The 20,800-nt window shown below is 32.3% G+C and overlaps 1 protein-coding gene across 1 annotated transcript; it reads right to left on the bottom strand.

Annotated features, from left to right (window-relative positions):
* Positions 1-15,184: 15,184 nt before the first annotated feature.
* On the bottom strand, positions 15,185-19,334 carry LOC149885254 (uncharacterized). Its single transcript, XM_090094658.1, has 5 exons — positions 19,159-19,334; positions 18,895-18,940; positions 18,192-18,816; positions 16,777-17,604; positions 15,185-16,618 (listed from the first exon to the last, which is right to left on the bottom strand). Exons 1-5 carry the CDS (start codon positions 19,332-19,334, stop codon positions 16,530-16,532), a joined length of 1,764 nt encoding a protein of 587 aa, XP_089950784.1. The 3' UTR covers positions 15,185-16,529.
* Between the last annotated feature and the right edge of the window lie 1,466 nt (positions 19,335-20,800).

Raw genomic sequence — 20,800 nt, 5'->3', positions numbered from 1 at the left:
TTTTTTTGCATGGCAGTAAATTCAATTCGCAGTAGCTATATTTTATTCAAAAAAAACGAGGCGACCTCTGTGACCACATGCTCAAATCAATCAATGTTTAAGAAATCAAAAAATCAGCAAAAAAATGCTATTCAAAACCCTTTTTTTTCTATTTCTTGTTTTACATTCAATTAAATACATGATTATTTTAATTTCGCATAAAAATAATATAGAAATTTAACACTTATCATATACTTTGAAAGGATTTTAACAAAAATGCGAGTTTTTTAAAACCTCAAAAAAAACCTTAAGATGTCAGAAGTTTAAAAAAACTTAAAATAATTTTTTTTTTATAAAGAGTTAAAAACTAAATGCAAAAAAAAAAAACTTAAAAAGTTTAAATATGAAAAATCACTAAAAAATATGCACAAAATCCTATTTCCGCTAAGCGATGCATAGTGCGACGGTGCGGTAACGCCGATGCTTAATTTCATATATTATTTCATCTGTCATAAAAAGCACATAATAACCCATTTGTTTTTGTCAAACAAAAATTAGTTTATATATAGCTGGTAAATCTGGTAAAAGTTTCATCAATTTTGCATAAACTATCGAGCACCGTATTTATGGAACAAAATTGTTGTTCCAAATTTTAATTTGTCAATTTCGTTTTCAGTTTTTAAAACTGAATTAAAAAACTTTTTTCTTTCTACTGGCAATATATATAAATATTTTTGAAATGAAAAATTATTTTCACTTTGGATAATTTGTAAGATTATTTTCAGTTTTTGTTAATTCTACATTGTTACTAGTTATTTAATCAATTTTATTTTTATTTTATCATATATACACGTTTGCTATATATTTTGTATGGTTTTGGCGACAAGATCTTTTGGATCTTCTTTCAGATACCAAGTTTATATATTGTTATATTGTTACATTACGATTAAAAATTGTAAATAAACAAAAAAAAAAAAAAAAAAGGTCAAAAAAAATGTTATGTTAATATTAAATTCTTAGTTATTCTTGCGGTTTGCCATAAATTGGCTTTGCGGTTTGCCATAAATTCTTTAAAACTGTGACAAACAATTTTTTCTTTATTGTATTTACATTCATTTTATGTATAAGTTATTTATCCTTTACTGTATATACTTCTGTTGTTAAACATAAAAATAGAAAATTCTATGATATTCATAAACTAGAAGTCTACAGCAATATAGTAAATAGAGCAGTTCACTGGAAAAGAAACCATTGTGCTTTAGGTAGCTACAAAACTAGCTGATATTTTGTATTATTTATTATATCTCTAGTTATACATGTACTAAAGTAATTAAGTAAATGATCTCAGTTTCTATAACATCATCAGCATTATTTCTTAAAATATCAAGAATGTCTATCTATATAAAAATAAGCTTTGTTTGCTCACGGGAAAAAGTTGAATTGAGATAAATCTTTTCCCGAGACGGATATAATGGGAAAAACTAAGTTGCGGGAAAGTAATATTTAAAACTGATCATGCTCACGTGATTGATTTTACCATTCCTTTCCCGTGGTTTAACGGATAAGTGGAATACCTAAGTGTTTAGGAGATCACTTAAGTGTTTAGGAGTAACTTATGTTGATCTTTTGATTTGTACTTATTTTCTTGTTCGATTAAAAACTAATATGTAACTTGTGGTGCAAGAAAAACGAATTGAGTAAAAAATGAAAATTTTCCTCTGTAAAAATCAGCTATGCAAGTTGCAATATACACATATGTGTGTGTGTGTATATATATATATATATATATATATATATATATATATATATATATATATATATATATATACACACATATGTGTATATATATATATATATATATGTATATATATATATATACACACATATATATATACATATATATACATACAGTGACCTAGAAAGATTAAGAAAGTTAGGACGGGGTGGGGGTGCTGAAACAGAATATAAGGGGCCTAACGCAGCTAAAATTTTTAAATTTTAGTTGCGTTAGGCCCCGTTATATTCTATAATTAAATATATTAAATATATTATAATAATTAGTGTTTTAGTTACCTAGTTAATTATTATTTGATTCATAAAAGGTAATAAAATATTTATAATTAGCCGCGTTTCGTAAGTGTTTTTCTGTTAAGAACCGTTTCGTAAGTTGCGCACAGTGCACAGTGGAGTATTTATACGAAAAAGTTGATCAAAAATCAATTTTCAAAATTTTGTCAAAATCTGTTTTTATTGGTGCATTGGTAAGGCTTAATAAAGGTTACATTCCTAAATGGTCATTTCGGTTACCCATCTCCCTCCCACCTTATTAGGGCAGCTTTAAAAGTCGAGTAATTGTGGTAATGAATTCAATTGTTTTTCAACGTTCCTGTTGACGAGCATTATTACAAATCGTTTTTTGAGTTTGTGGTTAGTGACAAATTTTAAAAATCATAATGGATATTGAAAAAGAAGGTAAGCTCAATTTTTCGGTATATTTATTTTCTCTATTTTATATGTTACTGTCACATTTCTCATCAATTATATTTGATGTAAAAAATTTAACATTTTTTTTTATATACACGATATTAAAAAGTGTTTTTGAATATCAATTAAGCCTTATTAAGCTACGAGCTTGTGCTTCACGTAAACCTTAGATATTCTATTTACCATTAAAAAAAAAAAAAGTTGCACATGTACGCTCCCTAAGATTTTTTTAGTTTTTTTAGTCAATAAGGTAAACACATTTTTTTTGTGATTAAAACTTTTATTTAATTTAATTCATATTTTTATTGTAGAATCTCAAGCTATCACAATAAAGATGACTAGACAATCACTTTATGAAGTCTTGGAGCAAAGTTCCGAGGAAAAAATTGACGACAAAAACTTTTTTTTTATTAGAACGCCTTAAAAACATAACTAAATGCCCTGCAAATGAAGAAAGTGCACTAAAAACCATTTTTTCACCTTTTAAGTTCCAATTTAAATAAAAATGGGAAAACGCTAGCCGTATAAGAGAGCGTTTTTTAAAAAATAACAAACAATGGCTCAATACCACCATAGCTCTACCAACTTGGACGGTAGCAAAACCCGGCCGACCGTCAAAAGAATTTTGTGAATCGAGTTCACCAACGAGAAGGCGAAAAACAAGGGTTTTAAGGGAACATATACCTTGTGAGCAGTTGATGTATGCTGCTCAAATGAGTCAACGTGCTGCAGGGAACAGTGACGCGTCTAACGTTATAAAGGAAATTTTATTTACACCAACAAAAGCCAAACAATATAGAAAAAGTGACACAACTACTGAAGATATCATTAAAAAGCACACACCATCAGAAGCGTTGTCAATTTTTGTGGAAGCTGATATGACTAAAAAACAATATGAAATTGTTCATGTAGCCAACAAGAATATCTATCCATGTTATTCACTTATAAAAAAAGCCAAAAAAGAATGTTATCCACCAGAAGAATCGATAACAGTTACAGAAACTTGTTCAGAAATTAAATTACAAGATCTTCTGGATCACACGTCTAGGCGATTATGTTGTTATATGAATGAAATTATTGAAAATTTAAATGAAAAAGAAAGAAATAATTTAGAATTGATTTCGAAATGGGGTTGTGATGGCTCGCAACAACAAACGTTTAAACAAAAATTTCAAAACAGCGATGATAGCGACGCTAACATATTTCAAAGTTCTTTTGTGCCCCTACGGCTCATATGCCATATCGGTAACCAAAAGAAGGTGCTTTGGCAAAACCCAGCACCATCATCTACAAGGTATTGCCGACCAATAAGAATCCGTTTTATTCGGGAGAGCAAAGACGTAACGAATGATGAAATCGAATACATAGAGAACCAAATAAAAGGCTTGAGAAAAAGTGAAATAATAAACGCTTTTGGTGGTAATTTGCAAATAAAGCATGTATTTCTTTTTACTATGATTGATGGAAAAGTTTGCAATGCTGCTACAAATACGACATCAACAATGAGATGCTATATATGTGGGCAAACTTCAAAAGATTTTAATGACTTGAATAACAAAACGACAGAAAGCCGTGAAACACTGAAATTTGGGCTATCAATACTGCACGCAAGAATCAGATTTTTTGAATCCTTGCTGCATATGTCGTATAAAATACCAATAAAAAAATGGCAAGCAAGAACAGAAGAAGATAAAAAAATAGTAGCGGAAACAAAACAAAAAATTCAAAATGCCTTTAAAGATGAATTAGGGCAGTTGGTTGATATTCCTAAGGCTGGATTTGGGAACAGTAATGATGGGAATACATAAAGAAGATTTTTCGCCGATCCCTTAACCGCTTCCCGCATCACAGGGGTTGATATAACTCTTATAAAAAAATGTAATGTCATTTTGGAAGCAATTTCGAGTGGGCATCAAATTAATGTAAAAAAATTTGAAAATTTCGCAAATGAGACGGCTAAACTTTATGTTGATTTATATGCATGGCACCCAATGACGCCAACTATGCATAACGTTTTAAGACATGGCACCACAATAATTGAACAGGCTATACTGCCTATTGGCCAGCTATCAGAAGAAGCAGCCGAAGCCAGAAACAAACATTTCCATCTTTATCGACAGAATTATGCGAGGAAGTCTTCGCGAGAAAACTGTAATAGAGATATTTTAAACAGACTTCTGCTAACTTCGGATCCTTTGCTAAGCAGTATGAGAAAAAGGCCCCAGACAAAAAGAAAGCCGTTCTCCAGTGAGACAATAGGACTCTTGATGCCGGAAACATTAGAAGATTCACAAGCGATGACGATTGACGACATATCAGATATTGATTCTGATTGAAAATGATTGCATTGACATGTACAAAAATATTTTATTTTATTTTGGATTAAATGTAGGGCTATAATAATAAATTTAGATTGTTAATTTCAAACATTTGGTTGTCAAATCATTAGCCCCTTGTAGCGGATTAACCATAGGATTTAATCCTTTAACGAAAAATAATAATTAACAACAGGTATAACCTAAGGATTAAGTTCAGTGATTGAGAAACCCAGTATAGGTTTAGATGCATCTTTCAAGTGTGATTATCCTTTTTAGTATTATAAATTTAGTTATTTGTCATTATGTTAAATAGTTGTAAAGTTGTAGATATTTGTAAAGTATGTAAGATGTATAAAAATATGTATTTTTTGTTTTAATATATAAATTTTTAACATTTCATGTGTGACCAATCGTTTTTAATACAATATAATGACCCTAAACTTCTTTTTACTACATATTACATAGATAATAAACATAAAATAATTTTGTTCAACTTTTCAAGTGAAATGCTCCACTGTGCGATGGTTTTTTTGTTTCGTAAAATTCGGTACGAAAAAAAAAAACTTCTTGATTCTCAATTACCTTCCGTAAGAATTTTATTTTTCCGGAATTGTACGAAATATTCCGGTTAACAACTCTATATGCAACACTGATATTAAGATCGATTTGGGATTTGGGAAAAGTTTTTTTTTTTTTTTTGCTAAAATCTTTTTAAAAAGTAATAAAGAGGTTTCTTGTGGTTATTTTCAAAAGAATAAGTTACTCGGGCAGTGGTTACTTTACAAAGCACTGAAAAATAGAGGCATTTTCAAGAGCTATATCTGATCGCCATCTTCAAAATAGGCTGTTTACCCCTCGCTTAAGTTCAAAGGTTTGCTTTGAAGCTTTCAAATGATTCATAAATTGAAGGCCTACAATCTGTGTAGTATTATCGACCCCAAACAGATAGTCAAGTCCATGGACAAGGTTTTTACTATAATAAAAGATGAGATGACTTCGTTCTCGCGATCCAATGATTTGATAGACATATACATTGGGCAATTCAACGCATTTTGGTAACTTTTGTTCGTTTTTGATATTTAATATAAGCATCAGCATATCAGATTTTTTAAAAACTTATTTATAAACCACAAGTATTGAAAAACCTATTTTCATATCATTGCAATCAGTTCTCTTAGTACTGTGAAGCTCTGGTGACTCTTGGGAGGTTTAAGGCCTAAGTAATATGTTAGGAAATCGTTACCGGTAATGTTGTTATAATCCTATCAAATCGGAATAATCCAAATATAAACCCGTTACCAAGGTATGAAAACGTGGACGGCTTGACCCTACGATACAAACGTAGAGGCCAACCGGAGTATAGACCAACATTGGAACAAGTCGAAAAACCAAAAGATACAAAAATCTCTACCGTACCAACTCCTGAAAATGAACTTGTTCCAACAAAAGAAGTGGAAGTCGATTCTCCAGTTATCCCTAAACCTGAAGAAACGACCTCTGAAAATATTGAAACTAATGATTCTCGACCTTCCTTCAATCGAAAACGTCAACGAGGAAGAAGGGAAAAGAAAAACCCTAAGAAATCAATACAAAGAAATTCACCCCAATTTTCCGCAAATGATAATGACATTGATTTTAAAATTGCGGAAGAGTCCAATATTACAAACATTGAAAAACAAAACAGCGCTACAGAACCACATTTTGAAGATGATGCTGACCTGAGTTTTGACGAAGAAGATTTCACAACTCCAAGATGTTTGGAAGAAAATCAGTGAGTTCCTTTCTTTCCCTTTTCTTTTTACTATTTTTTTTAATCCTTGATCTAAACCTACTTTATCCTTTCCTTTTCTTCTATAAAAATTTTTCAATTTTAGTTATGCCTTTTCAAATGAAAATGAGTACTATTCAAAATTTTTGTTTAAATTGTAATCTAAACATTTCCTCATATTTCATAAATTTTGTTCCTTGTCGAGAGTTCTTAAGCGAACTTTCGAAAAACGGTAACTGGTCCTCTCCATTATGGCGGTTAACATTCTAACATGTAATATACGCGGGTTAAACAACCCGATAAAACGCACCAACTTTTTCGAGTTTCTCCAAAACTCCTCCTTTGATCTTATCCTCCTTCAGGAAACGGGCTCCGGACCCACCACAGCAAAACAGTGGAGTGACGAATGGTCGGGTGCGTCCATCTGGAACTCGGGTCCCAGCAGCTCGAGTTGTGGGGTGGCTATCCTCTGCAAGCCCAATATTGAACTAAACGAACTAAAAAGGGATAACCATGGTAGAATGTTAAGTGCCATAATTTGTTTTGAAAAATACGACATGCATATCATCAACGTATACGCACCGAATATCCCAAGCGACCGTTACGATTTTTTTGACGTACTGCATGACTTTTCACAGGACTCCCCATCATATTAGCAGGCGACTTTAATATGGTGGAAAACGTTACGCTAGACACACAAGACTCTAACTACGCAAACTATCACACCACCGGAACAGTACAACTGGATAACTTTAAAAACCGCTACAAACTAACAGACGTATGGCGCGCGAAACACAAAGACAAACGGGCTTACACTTGGACCAACAAAAACGTAAAATGCAGACTGGACAGAATTTACTGCCGACACGACGACGCGACAAGAGCGACGCGCACAGACATATTGACAAATACTTTCTCGGACCACGATTTCATGACAACCACGCTACATTTTAAAACCGTAAGGAGAGGACCAGGATACTGGAAGTTGAATTGTTCCCTCATTGAAACCGAGGAAGTCCAACAAATCATCAAAAAATACATTCGCGACCTGCGCGCAAAGAAATCCTCCTACTCCTCCATTCTGAACTGGTGGGATGATTTCAAAGCGCTCATAGCGGCGGAACTGCAAAAGATCGCAGCGCGCGCGGGCGAAACCAAAATACGCGAAATCAAGCGCCTTCAATATCACCTCCACCATCTCGAAAAAAATGTTTTAGCGAACGCAGATGAAATAGCCGCCACGCGAGAAACGCTTTTTGATTTGCAGTTCCCTGGGGTAAGCGTGCGCACAAAACAGAAACTGCTAGAAGAGGACGAAAGACCGTCTTAATTTCTTGTCAATCTTGAGAAGTCGCAGCAAAAACATAAGACCATCTCCGAAATACGGAAAAGCGACGGATCATTGACAAGCGAGCCTGGTGACATTCTTCACTCGCTCAAAACATACTATCAAAACCTGTTCACGAAAACAAAACTCTGTGAAGATAGTCAAAATTTCGTTCTGGCACATATCAGCAAACATCTAAACACAGAGGAAAATCAACCGCTCAACGAACGCCTTACAAAACAAGAGCTAAAAGAGACGCTGAACAGGTTTGAAAGCGGAAAGTCACCAGGCTATGACGGTCTTCCGACCGAGTTTTATAAAACCTTCTAGCAGGACTTAGAAAACGATTTCGAAGAGCTCACCAATCATATTTTATTCACAGAAAAACAGATCACCCCGTCCATGAAAAAATCAATAATATCACTCATTCCGAAACAAGTGACTTAACAGATCAGAAGAACTGGCGCCCCATTTCCCTCCTTGGTGCGGACTATAAGATCATAACAAAAGCTCTCGCGCTAAGGCTGTCAAAAGTGATGGGAAAAATCATAGAGCCAAACCAAACAAGCGGCATCCCGGGAAAAAACATCTTTTCAAATTTACACCTAGTCCGGGATTTAATAGAATACGCTGAGCTTAAACAAACTCCATGTTTCATCTTGTCCATTGACCAAGAAAAGGCTTTTGACAAAGTCGATCGCTCCTTTCTTATCAAAATTCTTGAAAAATACAACTTAGGCAAGAACTTCATCTCTTTCATAACCACTCTATACTCTAACGTCTCAGCATCTATCATCAATGGCGGATTCTTATCACCTTTCTTCCATACAGAGCGCGGTGTCAGGCAGGGCGATCCGCTGTCGCTGCTGTTGTACGTTTTCGTCGCGGAAACGCTAGCTCTGCTGGTCAGAGCGGATGACGGCATCGAGGGCTATCCTTTGCCTGGCACATCCAAGCCTTTAAAAATCCAACAGTATGCCGACGACTCTCTTCTCTTCGCCAGAAACGGTCAATCTGTTCAAAATTTCTTCCGGAAGGTAGGTATCTTTCAAAAAGCCAGCGGTTCTATTATAAACGCGTCTAAAACGAGAGGTTTGGCTCTGGGCGGTTTCGAACCCAGTTCTGATGATAAACTAAAAGACATAACTTGGGCAAACGGAAACGGACTGAAAATACTGGGAGTCACCTTTCATGCAAGACTATCGCAAACAATAAAATCTAACTGGGTAACAACATTGAACAAGGTTGAGAAAACGCTACACTTTCTGAGACTCCGACTGGTATCACTGAGAGGAAAGGCTTTGCTTTATAACGCTTTCGGTCTGTCGAAGGTATGGTTTTTGGCAAACACACTCCCCATGCCTAAATAGGTTGAGACACGCCTACACGCCACCATCTTTGACAACCTTTGGCAAAAACAGAATTACAACCCTGTTAAAAGAAGCACTCCATCTTTAACACGACTAACAAAACTTGCAAAACATTATACACATCCATCCATCTTTAACACGACTAACAAAACTTGCAAAACATTATACACAGAAATAACAAAAAACCTAAATACAGTTGTGACGTCAGAACGCTACTGGACTGCAATAACAAAAACAAAACTACCCTGGAAATTAATATGGAAACGAAACTTCACTTCCCACGCACACGGAACGACTCAAAACGTACTTTACAGATTCCTACACAACAGCTTACCGACCGCGACTCTACTAACGAGAAACTCACGGCAACAAACGTTCACAAACAAAAACTGTACAACATGCGGGCGCGTAGAAGACGCGATTCACATCTTCACCCTTTGTCCTCCCTCGGTTGAAATTTGGGAATATTTCAAACACATATACAAATCCTTCGTGCCGAGCAGAATAATAAAACCGGCAAATTCTATTTTTCTACTTGACATTGCACACTTGTCGGATAGGCACCCGGTGTCGCTTTTGCTCTTGACGCTCACTCAGATAATAATGAGTGAGATTTGGAGCAGACGCTGCCACGCGGTGCTGAGAAAAGGAAAAATTAATGCACAAAATGTTACCAAAAAGATTGTGCAAAAAATTAAAGATATAATCCAAAAAAAATATAACCATCACGCAGAAAGAAACACTTTAAACATCTTTTGTGATCTTTTCTGTCATATGGACATTCTATGTTCTCTTAAAGATGGAAAATTTAAAATGAACATTTAAAATCACTCAAACGGTAAATTTAAAACACCAGCTCCGTTCATAAAATCTTTTCAATTAATCCTTTTGATCCTATGATCTTATACTAAATCTAACTTAAACTAATATGATATGAGAAATCATATCATATTACTTTATCTATACCTCTTTCTATTCTCTAAAAACTATTTAACATCTCAAACACCATGTCCTTTTTTTGCTACTTTTCTCTCTTTTCCTAACCTTTTCTTTCTCTATATGTTTCCTCTAAGGAAAAAAAAAAAAAAAACTAATTTCCACTCCTCCATCAGACGGAAATATTTATTATCAAAAAGAGAAAACAGTTGTAAAAATAACATTGTAAATAATATTTATATAAATATAAAACGCTTAAAACTGTAAATACAAATATATTGTAAATATATCAAAAAAAAAAAAAAAAAATATGTTAGATGCTTTAAAACCTGAAGTCACCAATTCTAGTTAAGGGTAGCAAGTAATGTTCGCACTACTCAGAGAGTAGCGCCCCTGCCCATAGCCAGCAAAATACGTATAGGTAACTTAAACCCCTAGTGATCAGATAATCCATAAGTCTCACGACTGGAAAGGGATCTCTTGTTTTATTTTCTAATAATTGAGCTACTAAAAATTAAACCTAACGCGGGGCTACTAGAGTTAGTTCAGGGAACTAACTCTAGTAGCCCCGCGTTAAGACAATTACTTACAACGCAAAACCTAACGTTTTACAAAAAAATAACTTACGACACTAAACTTAACGTTTTACAAAAAGGAATTCACTAATCACCGAGTGCCTGCGGGAAACCGAAGCTCTATGAAAACACCCAAAAAAATGTATTATGTTATTCTTTGACATACATATACTAGTTATAAAAATTATAAAAATCAAAAACATTTGTTGGGAAAATTTTGAGAAACGGCCCTTAAAAACCCGCAAAAATAAAAAAAACAATAAAATCTTTTTTTAAGGTGATGCAAAATATAGTTTACAGTTAAGTACAACTTAATTAGATATAAAGACTTAAAATACATATAATTGCACACTACGTAACTAAATATTATTTGCATTAAAGTTTAGAATGGCCTTAGAGTAGTTTTCCATATATCTAAGTGAAGAAATGTCTTTTATCAAGTATCGCTCCCAAACCTTCAAGAATGCTGAATGTGAGTTTTTCAACTCCTGTTCTGAAAACTGACCAAGTCCCCTTCCTGTTATGTTGATGAACTGCTCAGTATGTGTGTGTATACATGAAGCTAAGGGGTTTCAGACACTCCAAACTCTTCCTGTACCCTTTGAAAAGTCATGCATGTAATCCAAAAAACCAGACAGCTCCATAGGGAGTATTTTCTCCAATCTATCAAGGAGTCTTAGAACCTTAGAACAGTCATTACCTTCAAGTGTGTCACCATGGTATGATTCGAAGAGAATAAAATGTCCTGCTAACCAATCCTGAAGTCTTGGCCAAATGTTTTGTAGCTCCTTAAGGACATGATTTAGGGACAACTTAAGATGAAGAGCTAGTGTTGGACTCTTAAGGATCACCAAGCTGTCATCAGGATCATCTTCATGAAAGAGCAAAGGAGTCGCCACACAGTTAGTATACTCTTTTGCTTTGATCTTTTTACCTCCGGAGGTTATCCAAGGGTAATTCCGCATCAAATCACCCAAAACTTAGAAAATTTTGAACCATGGGTCCTCAAATTTTTAAAAAACTTCTTTGACTGTTGCATCTTAAAAAGAAAATTTAACACATGAAATTTCAGCTAAAAATGTTGAGCGGTTGACAAAATACTGCAACTTTAAGATTGACCTGGTTTCTCAAAATGACCCGGTTTTCATAACATTCTGAAAAATTATTTTTCTTAAAAAAAAAAAGAAATAAAAATGGCAAAAATATGAAAATAAACATACATAATATTTTTTTGATGCTGAATTCAATAAATTTACTTATAATGCTCAAATATAAAAGGAACATGCTTAAAAGTTAATAAAACAACCAACTTTGGGGCCCAACATCTCAAAACACCCCCGTCAAATTTTTTTTGTTTGCCGTTAATATTTTCAGCTGCTTATAATCTTACAAGGCACAAAAAAATCTAACTGGAAAAACAACTAAAACATATGGAACTTAAATTTCAAAGATATATCAAATTTTTCAATAAATAAAGTATGGAATTGAAAACAAAAGTTACAAATTTGCTCATCTGCTCCATCCATATTACATATTATTTCATTCTTATCCATATAATTTTCATTCATCAGTTATCAGCTTTATCGAAGAGTGAATAGTATTATTGTAATCTATAAGTGCATCATCTCAAACGTTTACATGAGTTGAACCGCCACAAAAACATTTCCCTTTTTTTTTCTTTGTCCGACTCCAGCTTTTTTAAGGCGGGTCATTGATACTTTTTTGAAAAAAGTATCAATGACCCGCCTTAAAATGACTTAAGGGCCCCTTAAGGATCCCTTAGTGGTAAGGGTATTCTAATGGGGAATGTTCTTAAACATTTTTTTTAACAAACCTTAAAAATAGTTGCTTACATTGCTTTTTCAGCACAAAATTAGTAGATTTTTGATGATTTTTTAATATTAGGAGGTGTTTAGGGCAGATCCTAATAAAGGGTGGGTAAGGGCTAAATTTGGGCTAGCCCAAAATTGGCTCCAACTTTCTGGAATTTTAAAACTTGGAAAAAACGATTTACAGGTAAAGGGATCTCAAAATGTTAGGTGTTTTTAAAGATTTTGTTAAGCCCCAAATATTTGAGCATATACTTTGTTTTTACTTTTGAGAGTCGAAATAATACTCCTGTTAGATTGCCAAAAAAGTTTAGTAGTTTTTAATACAATTTTCATATGCCTTTAGATAAATATTTAGGACATGCTTTTTTCGTTAGGGACCTTAGAATGCCAGGTTTAATAATAGGTAGTATTGTTGCCAATATTGCTTAGTTTATCATGAATTTCTGCATATATTATTAATTTTCAATGCTGAATATATCTTTTAATGTTTTGTTCACTTATCTTTTATACTTTTTGCATTCCACTACACAATGCTAGGTTGAGGGACCTCAAAACGCTTGGTTAATGAGAGCTAATTAACATATAAAAAAAAGTTGTTTGCATTCAGTTTCTTCTCGACATTATGAAATGAATATTCTGCTTATAGTTTCGTCACAAAACCTCATTCAAAACACACTTTAGTGTGTTTTTTTTGTTTGCTTTTGAAAAAATGAATAAGTTAAACTAAAGTGCATTTACTAAAGTAAAGTACAAGTACAAAAGTGTGTTTTGATATTCCTTTCAGTAAAGAATAAATAAGAAATGGGGAAGTCCTTTAGAACCAACAAGCAAATCAAGATGCAATGTTCTAAGAGATTTTATGATGATGAAAAGTAAGCAGTTAGAGGAAGAAGTTAAGTGGTGCCAAATCAACAATAAACGTGGTTGGGCCACAATCAATTCAACAATAAACGTGGTTGGGCCACAATCAATTCAACAATAAACGTGGTTGGGCCACAATCAATTCAGGAAAATTTCCCTAAGTAAGGATCTTAGAACAATTAATAAACGAATTGATGGTGTCATTGTAACTTGAAACGAGAAGGAATATTGTTCAATTTTTACAAAAGATGAAGAAGAGCCGTTAGTCTCTTATATAAGAAACAAGAATAGGTAATATCTACACATAATTGAGAAATGAAAATTTATAAACTGTAATAAAATCCTGGTTTTTTAATATTGTTCATTAAGAAAACTAAACTTATACTATTTAGTTTTCTTGTATTATTATTTCAATGATATATTTAGGTGCCTACAAGGTTTGAACAGGTTGGAGTTGACAAGGATAATGTTGAATGTTTCGGAAGTAAGAAAGCAAGCCTGTAGAAACCTTCTTTGACGTCAGATCACTAAGCTATCACCAAATGCTCAACGAGCACTCCGAACAAAGAAGCTTAGCAAGTCTTTTTGAAAGCGTTGGGATGCAAAATATCAAAAGTATATAACCAAAAAGAGACAAGGAACTGTATCCATAAATCGTGCCCTTAACTGCACAAAAGCAATTGCATGTAAACACCTCAACAAATTAGCTGAAGAACTTATAGAATGTAATATTTTCATTGATGCAAATCAATTAGAAACAGGTGTATGGCAGGGATATATAGATACCACTAGGATCTACAATCACGATGAAACCCTCCAGTTTATAAAAAAAAAATGATAAAAAGTAATAACTTAAGTTTGTTATATAGTTTTTGATTTGGTACCTAAAAACGTTAGGTGCAGCACCTCAAAATGCTAGGTATTTAAAAAAGAGATTTTAAGAAAATTGGACTTATTCTGCGCACACATCTTTTTAGCACTGTTTTTAGAGTCTTAAGGCAACATTTCTGATAAGGTTCTGCAAACTTATTTTCAGGAGGGATTGAAATATTTAAAACTATTTAAAAAAAATAAGTTTATTGCTTATAGACTATTTTCAACGTCTTCGTAATTTAGATTATTTTGTAAGGATTATTTGTAATATTTTTTTGTTAATGATTTAACATTATATTCTTTAATCAGATTATTCAACACTTTTAGAATTTAATTAAAAAAATCGAGTTCTATGTTGGTTAAATTCAAACTTGACATTCTGAGGTCCCACTGCATTCTGAGGTCCTTTTACCTGTAACAGAAAAAACCTGCACCTTCAGAAAGCATGTTTTATGAAAAAGGTTTGTATTTGAATTTCACGGAAGAAGCTCCGTAAAGTGTATATTGACGTTTGTGTTTTTATATTGACGTTTGTGTTTTTATATTGACGTTTGTGTTTTTATATTGACGTTTGTGTTTTTATATTGACGTTTGTGTTTTTATATTGACGTTTGTGTTTTTATATTGACGTTTGTGTTTTTATATTGACGTTTGTAGAGAAGAGTTTTTTTGTTATAAAAGAAAATGTAGAATTGAAACATGTTCGCTGCGAGAAAGCTACATGGTTAGATAATAAATTTGCTTCAAAGATTTTTGCCCATTCATATAGCTTCTAAGTATTGATATATATTAATCATGATGATCATTTTTTATTTGAACTATTTTTAATAAATTATTAAATGTAATAAAATTATAATCCTATAGTAGCAACAAAGTATCTGTTGCATAAATTAAAAATGGCTTCGTGAACTGAAAGAAGAAATGTCGTGATCAACTTGATATTTTTGATATCAGGCTAGAATCACACGGAGAAAAGTCAATGTTAAAAAGAATATTGACAATAGGTTAGAACTAAGGGAATCAGGCTAGAAATACACTGAGAAAGGTCAATAGTAAAACGAATATTGACCCTAGGCTAGAACTAAGAGTATCAGGCTAGAAATACACTGAGATAAGTCAATATTAAAACGAATATTGGCACTAAGCTTGAACTAAGAGAATCAGGCTAGAAATACAGTGATAAATGTCAATATTGAAACAAATATTGACACTAGACTAGAACTAAAAGAATCAGGCTATAGTCACACGAAGATAAGTCAATGTTGAAACGAATATTGACACCAGGCTAGAACCTTACATTGGAACGCAAAAAAAACTGCGTTTTGCGTTTGCGTTCCAAAATAAAAACTCACACACAAACTCAAACGCATTTGACGCAATTTATTGCGTTTACTTACGTAAACGTAAACGCAATTTACGCAAATAACTTACGCATATAAAATGCGTTTAAAAACGTAACTCAAACGTAAATTACGCGTATAAATTCGTTTACAAACGGAACTCAAACGCAACTTACGCGAATAAATGGGTTTGCAAACTTGACACAAACGCGACTTACCTAATCTATTTAAAAAAATGTGTCTTTTTAGGAAAACGCGAATCGTTAAGTAATTACTTTTTACATTTTAATTCAAAGATATAATATAACTTTTTATTTAAACCGTTGTGATATTGTTGAAACTATTGCATTATATATTCATTTTATTTTTGTGCTTTTCAAGTTCAAAAAATATATTATCTTTATATGATAAGTTTAAATTTCACTATCTGAGTCATCGTCGTCCGAAAAATCATTTAAACTTTCAAGAAGTTTTAAGTTTACTTTTAACAATGAGCGACTGATAATCAGATCAGCAGACGAGGCAACATGCCTCGTCTCTTTTCACATACAAAACCAGAAGTACTAAAATATCTCTCTATAAAAGCTGCTGATGATGGAATATTTAGTAAGATGACAAATAGCTTTCGTAAAATTGGCATTTTAGAATTTTTGAACCAAAAATCATAAGAAGGATACACAGATACAGCAAGTCCTTTCTCTTCAATTTGCTTAATCAAGTAAAGTTTTTCTTTTTTAATTTCAAGTAAATAGAGTTGTAAATTAGGATCCCGAGCTTCTGGCCAAAAGTTATCATCAAGCATAAATCCGCTGAGCGAATCAGTTTGCTGATCATTTGAACTCAATCGTTCTTTCGCTTGTGTAAGCTCACATCCTGGTTGCGATTCTAAAGCACTTTGATAAATTTTTACGTGGCGTAAAGAATTTCAGAACTTCGTGTAGCTTTTCTACTGCTCCTAAATAATTTTAGGTTGCGATACAAACTTTAATATAATAAACTGATATATAAAAGTAGTTAAATTTTTAAATTAGGTTTTTAAGAACTAGTTTTTAAACTAAATTTTAAAACTTTTTCTTTGTCTTAACTAAATAATAAAACCTAATAACTAAATACCTTTAACAATAAATTGACAATCAGGTCTAAAGAACCACAATTTAAGCTTTGAGATATTCAACAGTGATGCTACTTGATAAATTCCTGAGTTAAGTTCGTACTCAAACTTTAATTTAAAAGAAGAAATTAGCAAGTTAGCAAATTCTTTTCCATTTCCTTGTAATTCCATTCTACTCCATTTTGAAGTCATAATAGTCAATGCAGGCAAAACATCAGCAATCGATGAAAGATTTTTTTGTACAATTAAGTTGAACTGGTATGCGGGAAGAAGGATTTGTAGGTATATTTCAATCTTATCTAATTCGATTGGGTATTGATTTTCCGGATCGAATGCATTTCTTTTATAAGCACTTTGAAAACTCTGTAACATTAGGAAAGCAGCTGACCAACGAAATCCATCACAGCTTGTTTGTAATTTAGCTTCGTTTTTTATGTGGTATTGAACGCTATTTATAGATTGATTGATGCTTCTTGCGTACTTTGAAAGCGTCGCAAGTAAACGACACACACATTTTTGTTTCTTAATAGCGATTTGTACAGCGATGTTTGTTTTATGAGCTGCGCAAGAAAACCGCGGTAGTTTCGATGTTCCCAATTCGATTTCAAGATCTTTAATTAGTTCAGCACTATGAAGATCGTATTCGTTATCTTCGTTAAAGTCATAAGTGATGTTTACTTCCTCAGCTGTTTTGGCTAATTGAATAACATTTGTAAAAGTAAGCTTCCTTGATTCAGTTAATAGCTGATGATGCACTAATAATGTATTTGATATCCATAATTCATAATTCGTTATATGACATAACATAAAAGGATTATAACCCCCTGAACCTTAAAGAGATGATAACCCTGACGTATTCCTATTGGTTAACGTAAGTGACATAACTTAAAAGGATTAATACCCCCTTATGTAGTGTAATATTATAACCCCCCGAACGAATCCTATTGGCGCATTGTATAATCGGATTAAATAGCGGTATAAGAGTTTCGCACTAATCCATTCAGGCCAGAAACGTGTTAGACACCACTCTGGCCTGCGGAAGCCCTGCGAAAAAAAAAATCAAGATGGCTGTTTCCTCAACTACCACAACAATGTATATGAGAGATGGAACTGAAGTTGAGATGCCTATTGAAGATAGACGATATCTTCGTTACTTTTGAGTTATGTCACTTACGTTAACCAATAGGAATACGTCAGGGTTATCATCTCTTTAAGGTTCAGGGGGTTATAATCCTTTTATGTTATGTCATATAACGAATTATGAATTATGGATATCAAATACATTATTAGTACATCATCAGCTATTAACTGAATCAAGGAAGCTTACTTTTATAGCTATTAAATAAATATAACTTAAATAATCAATAAATTCATTGTATTTACAGTAATTAAAGCTATAAAATTAAAAAAAAATTACCATTTATTTTTGATTCATTGAAGGTAAAGGTATTTATAATCTTTTCAATCCCTAATTTAATATTTTCTGCATTGTGACGTCCCGTCATCTGTTCCATACCAATAATGATGATTTCTTTTTTTAAATCACTGTTCGTTAATGTTGCACCAACTGCAATAAAGTCCAACATTTCAGGAGATGTCCATATATCACTAAATAAAGTGACAACCAGGGCATCCTCTAATTTTTCGTTAATTATGTTTGATAATTTTGCCATCGTTTCTGGTATAAAGTTTTCTCTAAAACTTTTTGCACAAGGAAGTGGAACTTTGACTATTTTCCTCAAAAAGGGATTATTAAATGCATTAATCGAGCAGTTTGATGTAATAAAGAACTTGATAGCGTTCAAAGTATCGGCATCTAGCGCGTTTCGCTTTTTATTTGATTTGTTTAGTGTATCGTATGAGTCAAACCACTTACCCAAAATGTCGTGATGTTTTCTTTGTAAATGCTTCTTAATGTGGGATGTTCGACCAATACGAGCTGTAAACTTTTGATTACACAATATGCAGAAAAACTCAACATCATTTTGTGATTTATTTATTTGAGTATCAGATGTAGTGAAATGAAGATATGAAGTAAACTCCTAAAATATATAAAAATCATACGCTACATTGTTCTTAATAATATTTTAAATCTAAAAAAAAAAAAGTAATTTAAATACCCGTTCAGTTAAATTTACAATAAACTTCTTTTTGGGAAAAATGTTTCTTTGACCAAAATCTTACATTTTCTTTATCAAATTACACGAGTCTTCAGATAATTTTGCCAAAAGACTATAACCCTGAAACCTTAATCTCGGGTCTTGCTGAATAGGAGGAATAGAAATATTGGAAACTGAAGTATTATTCGAAGACTCTCCCGATAATGATGTCAACGCAGCACTTGTTGTCTGTATAGTAGATTTCGTCGTTTTTGTAGGATTTACAGATCTTGTTCTTTTTGAAATTGCTTCTCCAGATTTAATGCAGACGAACTTTGAGATAAATAAGGTTGCAATTGCAACTGTTGTGATTGCAATATATCTTCTTCATGTCGCTTTTTTGAACTAGACTTTATGATATCCTCATGATAGATTTTACTCTTGCGAGATTGATGTGTCATATTAAATTAGATATTTATGAAACGATTTAGTAAAACTTGGTTTTGTTTCCTAAACTAATTTTTTTTATACTTTTATGTATAAGCTGCATACCATAAGGAAATGCCTATAGGAACTTCCTTATGCTATAAGGTAATGCCATTAGACATATCCCTTAAAACAAATTATTACGTGTTTAACATGTTTTTAGGTCATTTTATAACGAGTTTAAAAAATAATTAATAATTAAATTTGTTAAAAATGATATTTAATTTCTCATTATAATGGCTCCTTTTAAAATGAGTGTATTATGTTTTTAAACTGAGTGAATATAGCCAGATTTTTATAATAATTGAAATGAGCTTGCTAGTTAAAGGTATTAAGCTATACTTTTTTCTAAAAATAGTTTTGGTTAAAATAATAGTATCGTATACAACTGAGTATTATTGTGTTCAATTTGTGAGCGGAAAATGAGTTTTCCTTTGTTTTAAGCAATTTTTAAAGTGCGCTGACCAATAATATAGTGTTTTTGTGGTTAATTGCCCGTTTTAAGCGATCTTTTTTTATATATAAAATGAAAAAACATACAATGGGACAGTTATTCAAAGGAATTAATTGCCCAATGCTTGGAAAAGATCTACAAAACAAAAAAAAATTATAATCTAAAAAAAAATTTTACAAATAGAATAACATAGTATTTAGTAAAAAGAGGAAATTGGGTTTTTATGCGTCAGGTAAAACGCTCTGTATATATTTAGTTTTAATATTTATGTTTTGTTTCAAAAGAAATAAACTTACCTAAAAGTTTTTAACACTAAATAATCACAGGACGTTTTGCCCTCCACATAAAAGGGCATTTTTCTTCATCCAAAACCAGCTAATTGCAAATAAACTAGTTTTATTAATTGAGTTTTAAAATTTTTTATACTTGGAATATTGTGGAATAAGTTACCCACAAAACAAATATTTCTTTATTACAATCACACAAATAATACAACTAATTTTCTGTAACTTTTAGTGGAGCAAGATGTTCCTAAAGTCAAGTCCCTTGTGCATTTGTGAGACCTAGGTAAATTAATAATGTTGACTTTATGAACATCTTGCCCCACCCTATCCTAAACTTGAAAAAATAAGAAAGCAAAAGAAGAGAATAAAAACAATTGTTAAAAAAAAAATGAAATGAAAAAATTAAACTGTAAGGTGTAACGAACGAAGGGGGAGAACACTGAGTCAAAGTAACTTTAGTACATATCGTACATATATATGCTATATATACACGATCTTTCTTACTGTAAATTTTATGATACGAAATAGGAAATGGAAAATATATATATATATATATATATATATATATATATATATATATATATATATATATATATATATATATATATATATATATATATTATATTATATATATTTATATGTATGTATGTATATGCGTACGTTCCGTTTCAGTTACGTTTGTAAACGCATTTATACGCGTAAA

This window comes from Hydra viridissima, unplaced genomic scaffold, assembly GCF_058129835.1.
Source record: "Hydra viridissima isolate aposymbiotic clone 2 unplaced genomic scaffold, HvirCarnegie_v1 scaffold_8, whole genome shotgun sequence".
Lineage (NCBI taxonomy): Eukaryota > Metazoa > Cnidaria > Hydrozoa > Anthoathecata > Hydridae > Hydra > Hydra viridissima.
The sequence above is the reverse complement of the archived record's forward strand: the minus strand, read 5'-3'. Positions and strand labels throughout refer to the sequence as shown.

Excerpts from the sequence above, each read along its gene's own strand:
- LOC149885254 (XM_090094658.1), bottom strand. The coding sequence starts at position 19,334 with ATGACACATCAATCTCGCAAGAGTAAAATCTATCATGAGGATATCATA. Across the intron at positions 18,817-18,894 it reads TTGTAAATTTAACTGAACGG|GAGTTTACTTCATATCTTCA; the intron begins GTATTTAAATTA and ends TATATATTTTAG. Across the intron at positions 17,605-18,191 it reads CAATGAATCAAAAATAAATG|GTTCAGGGGGTTATAATCCT; the intron begins GTAATTTTTTTT and ends CATCTCTTTAAG.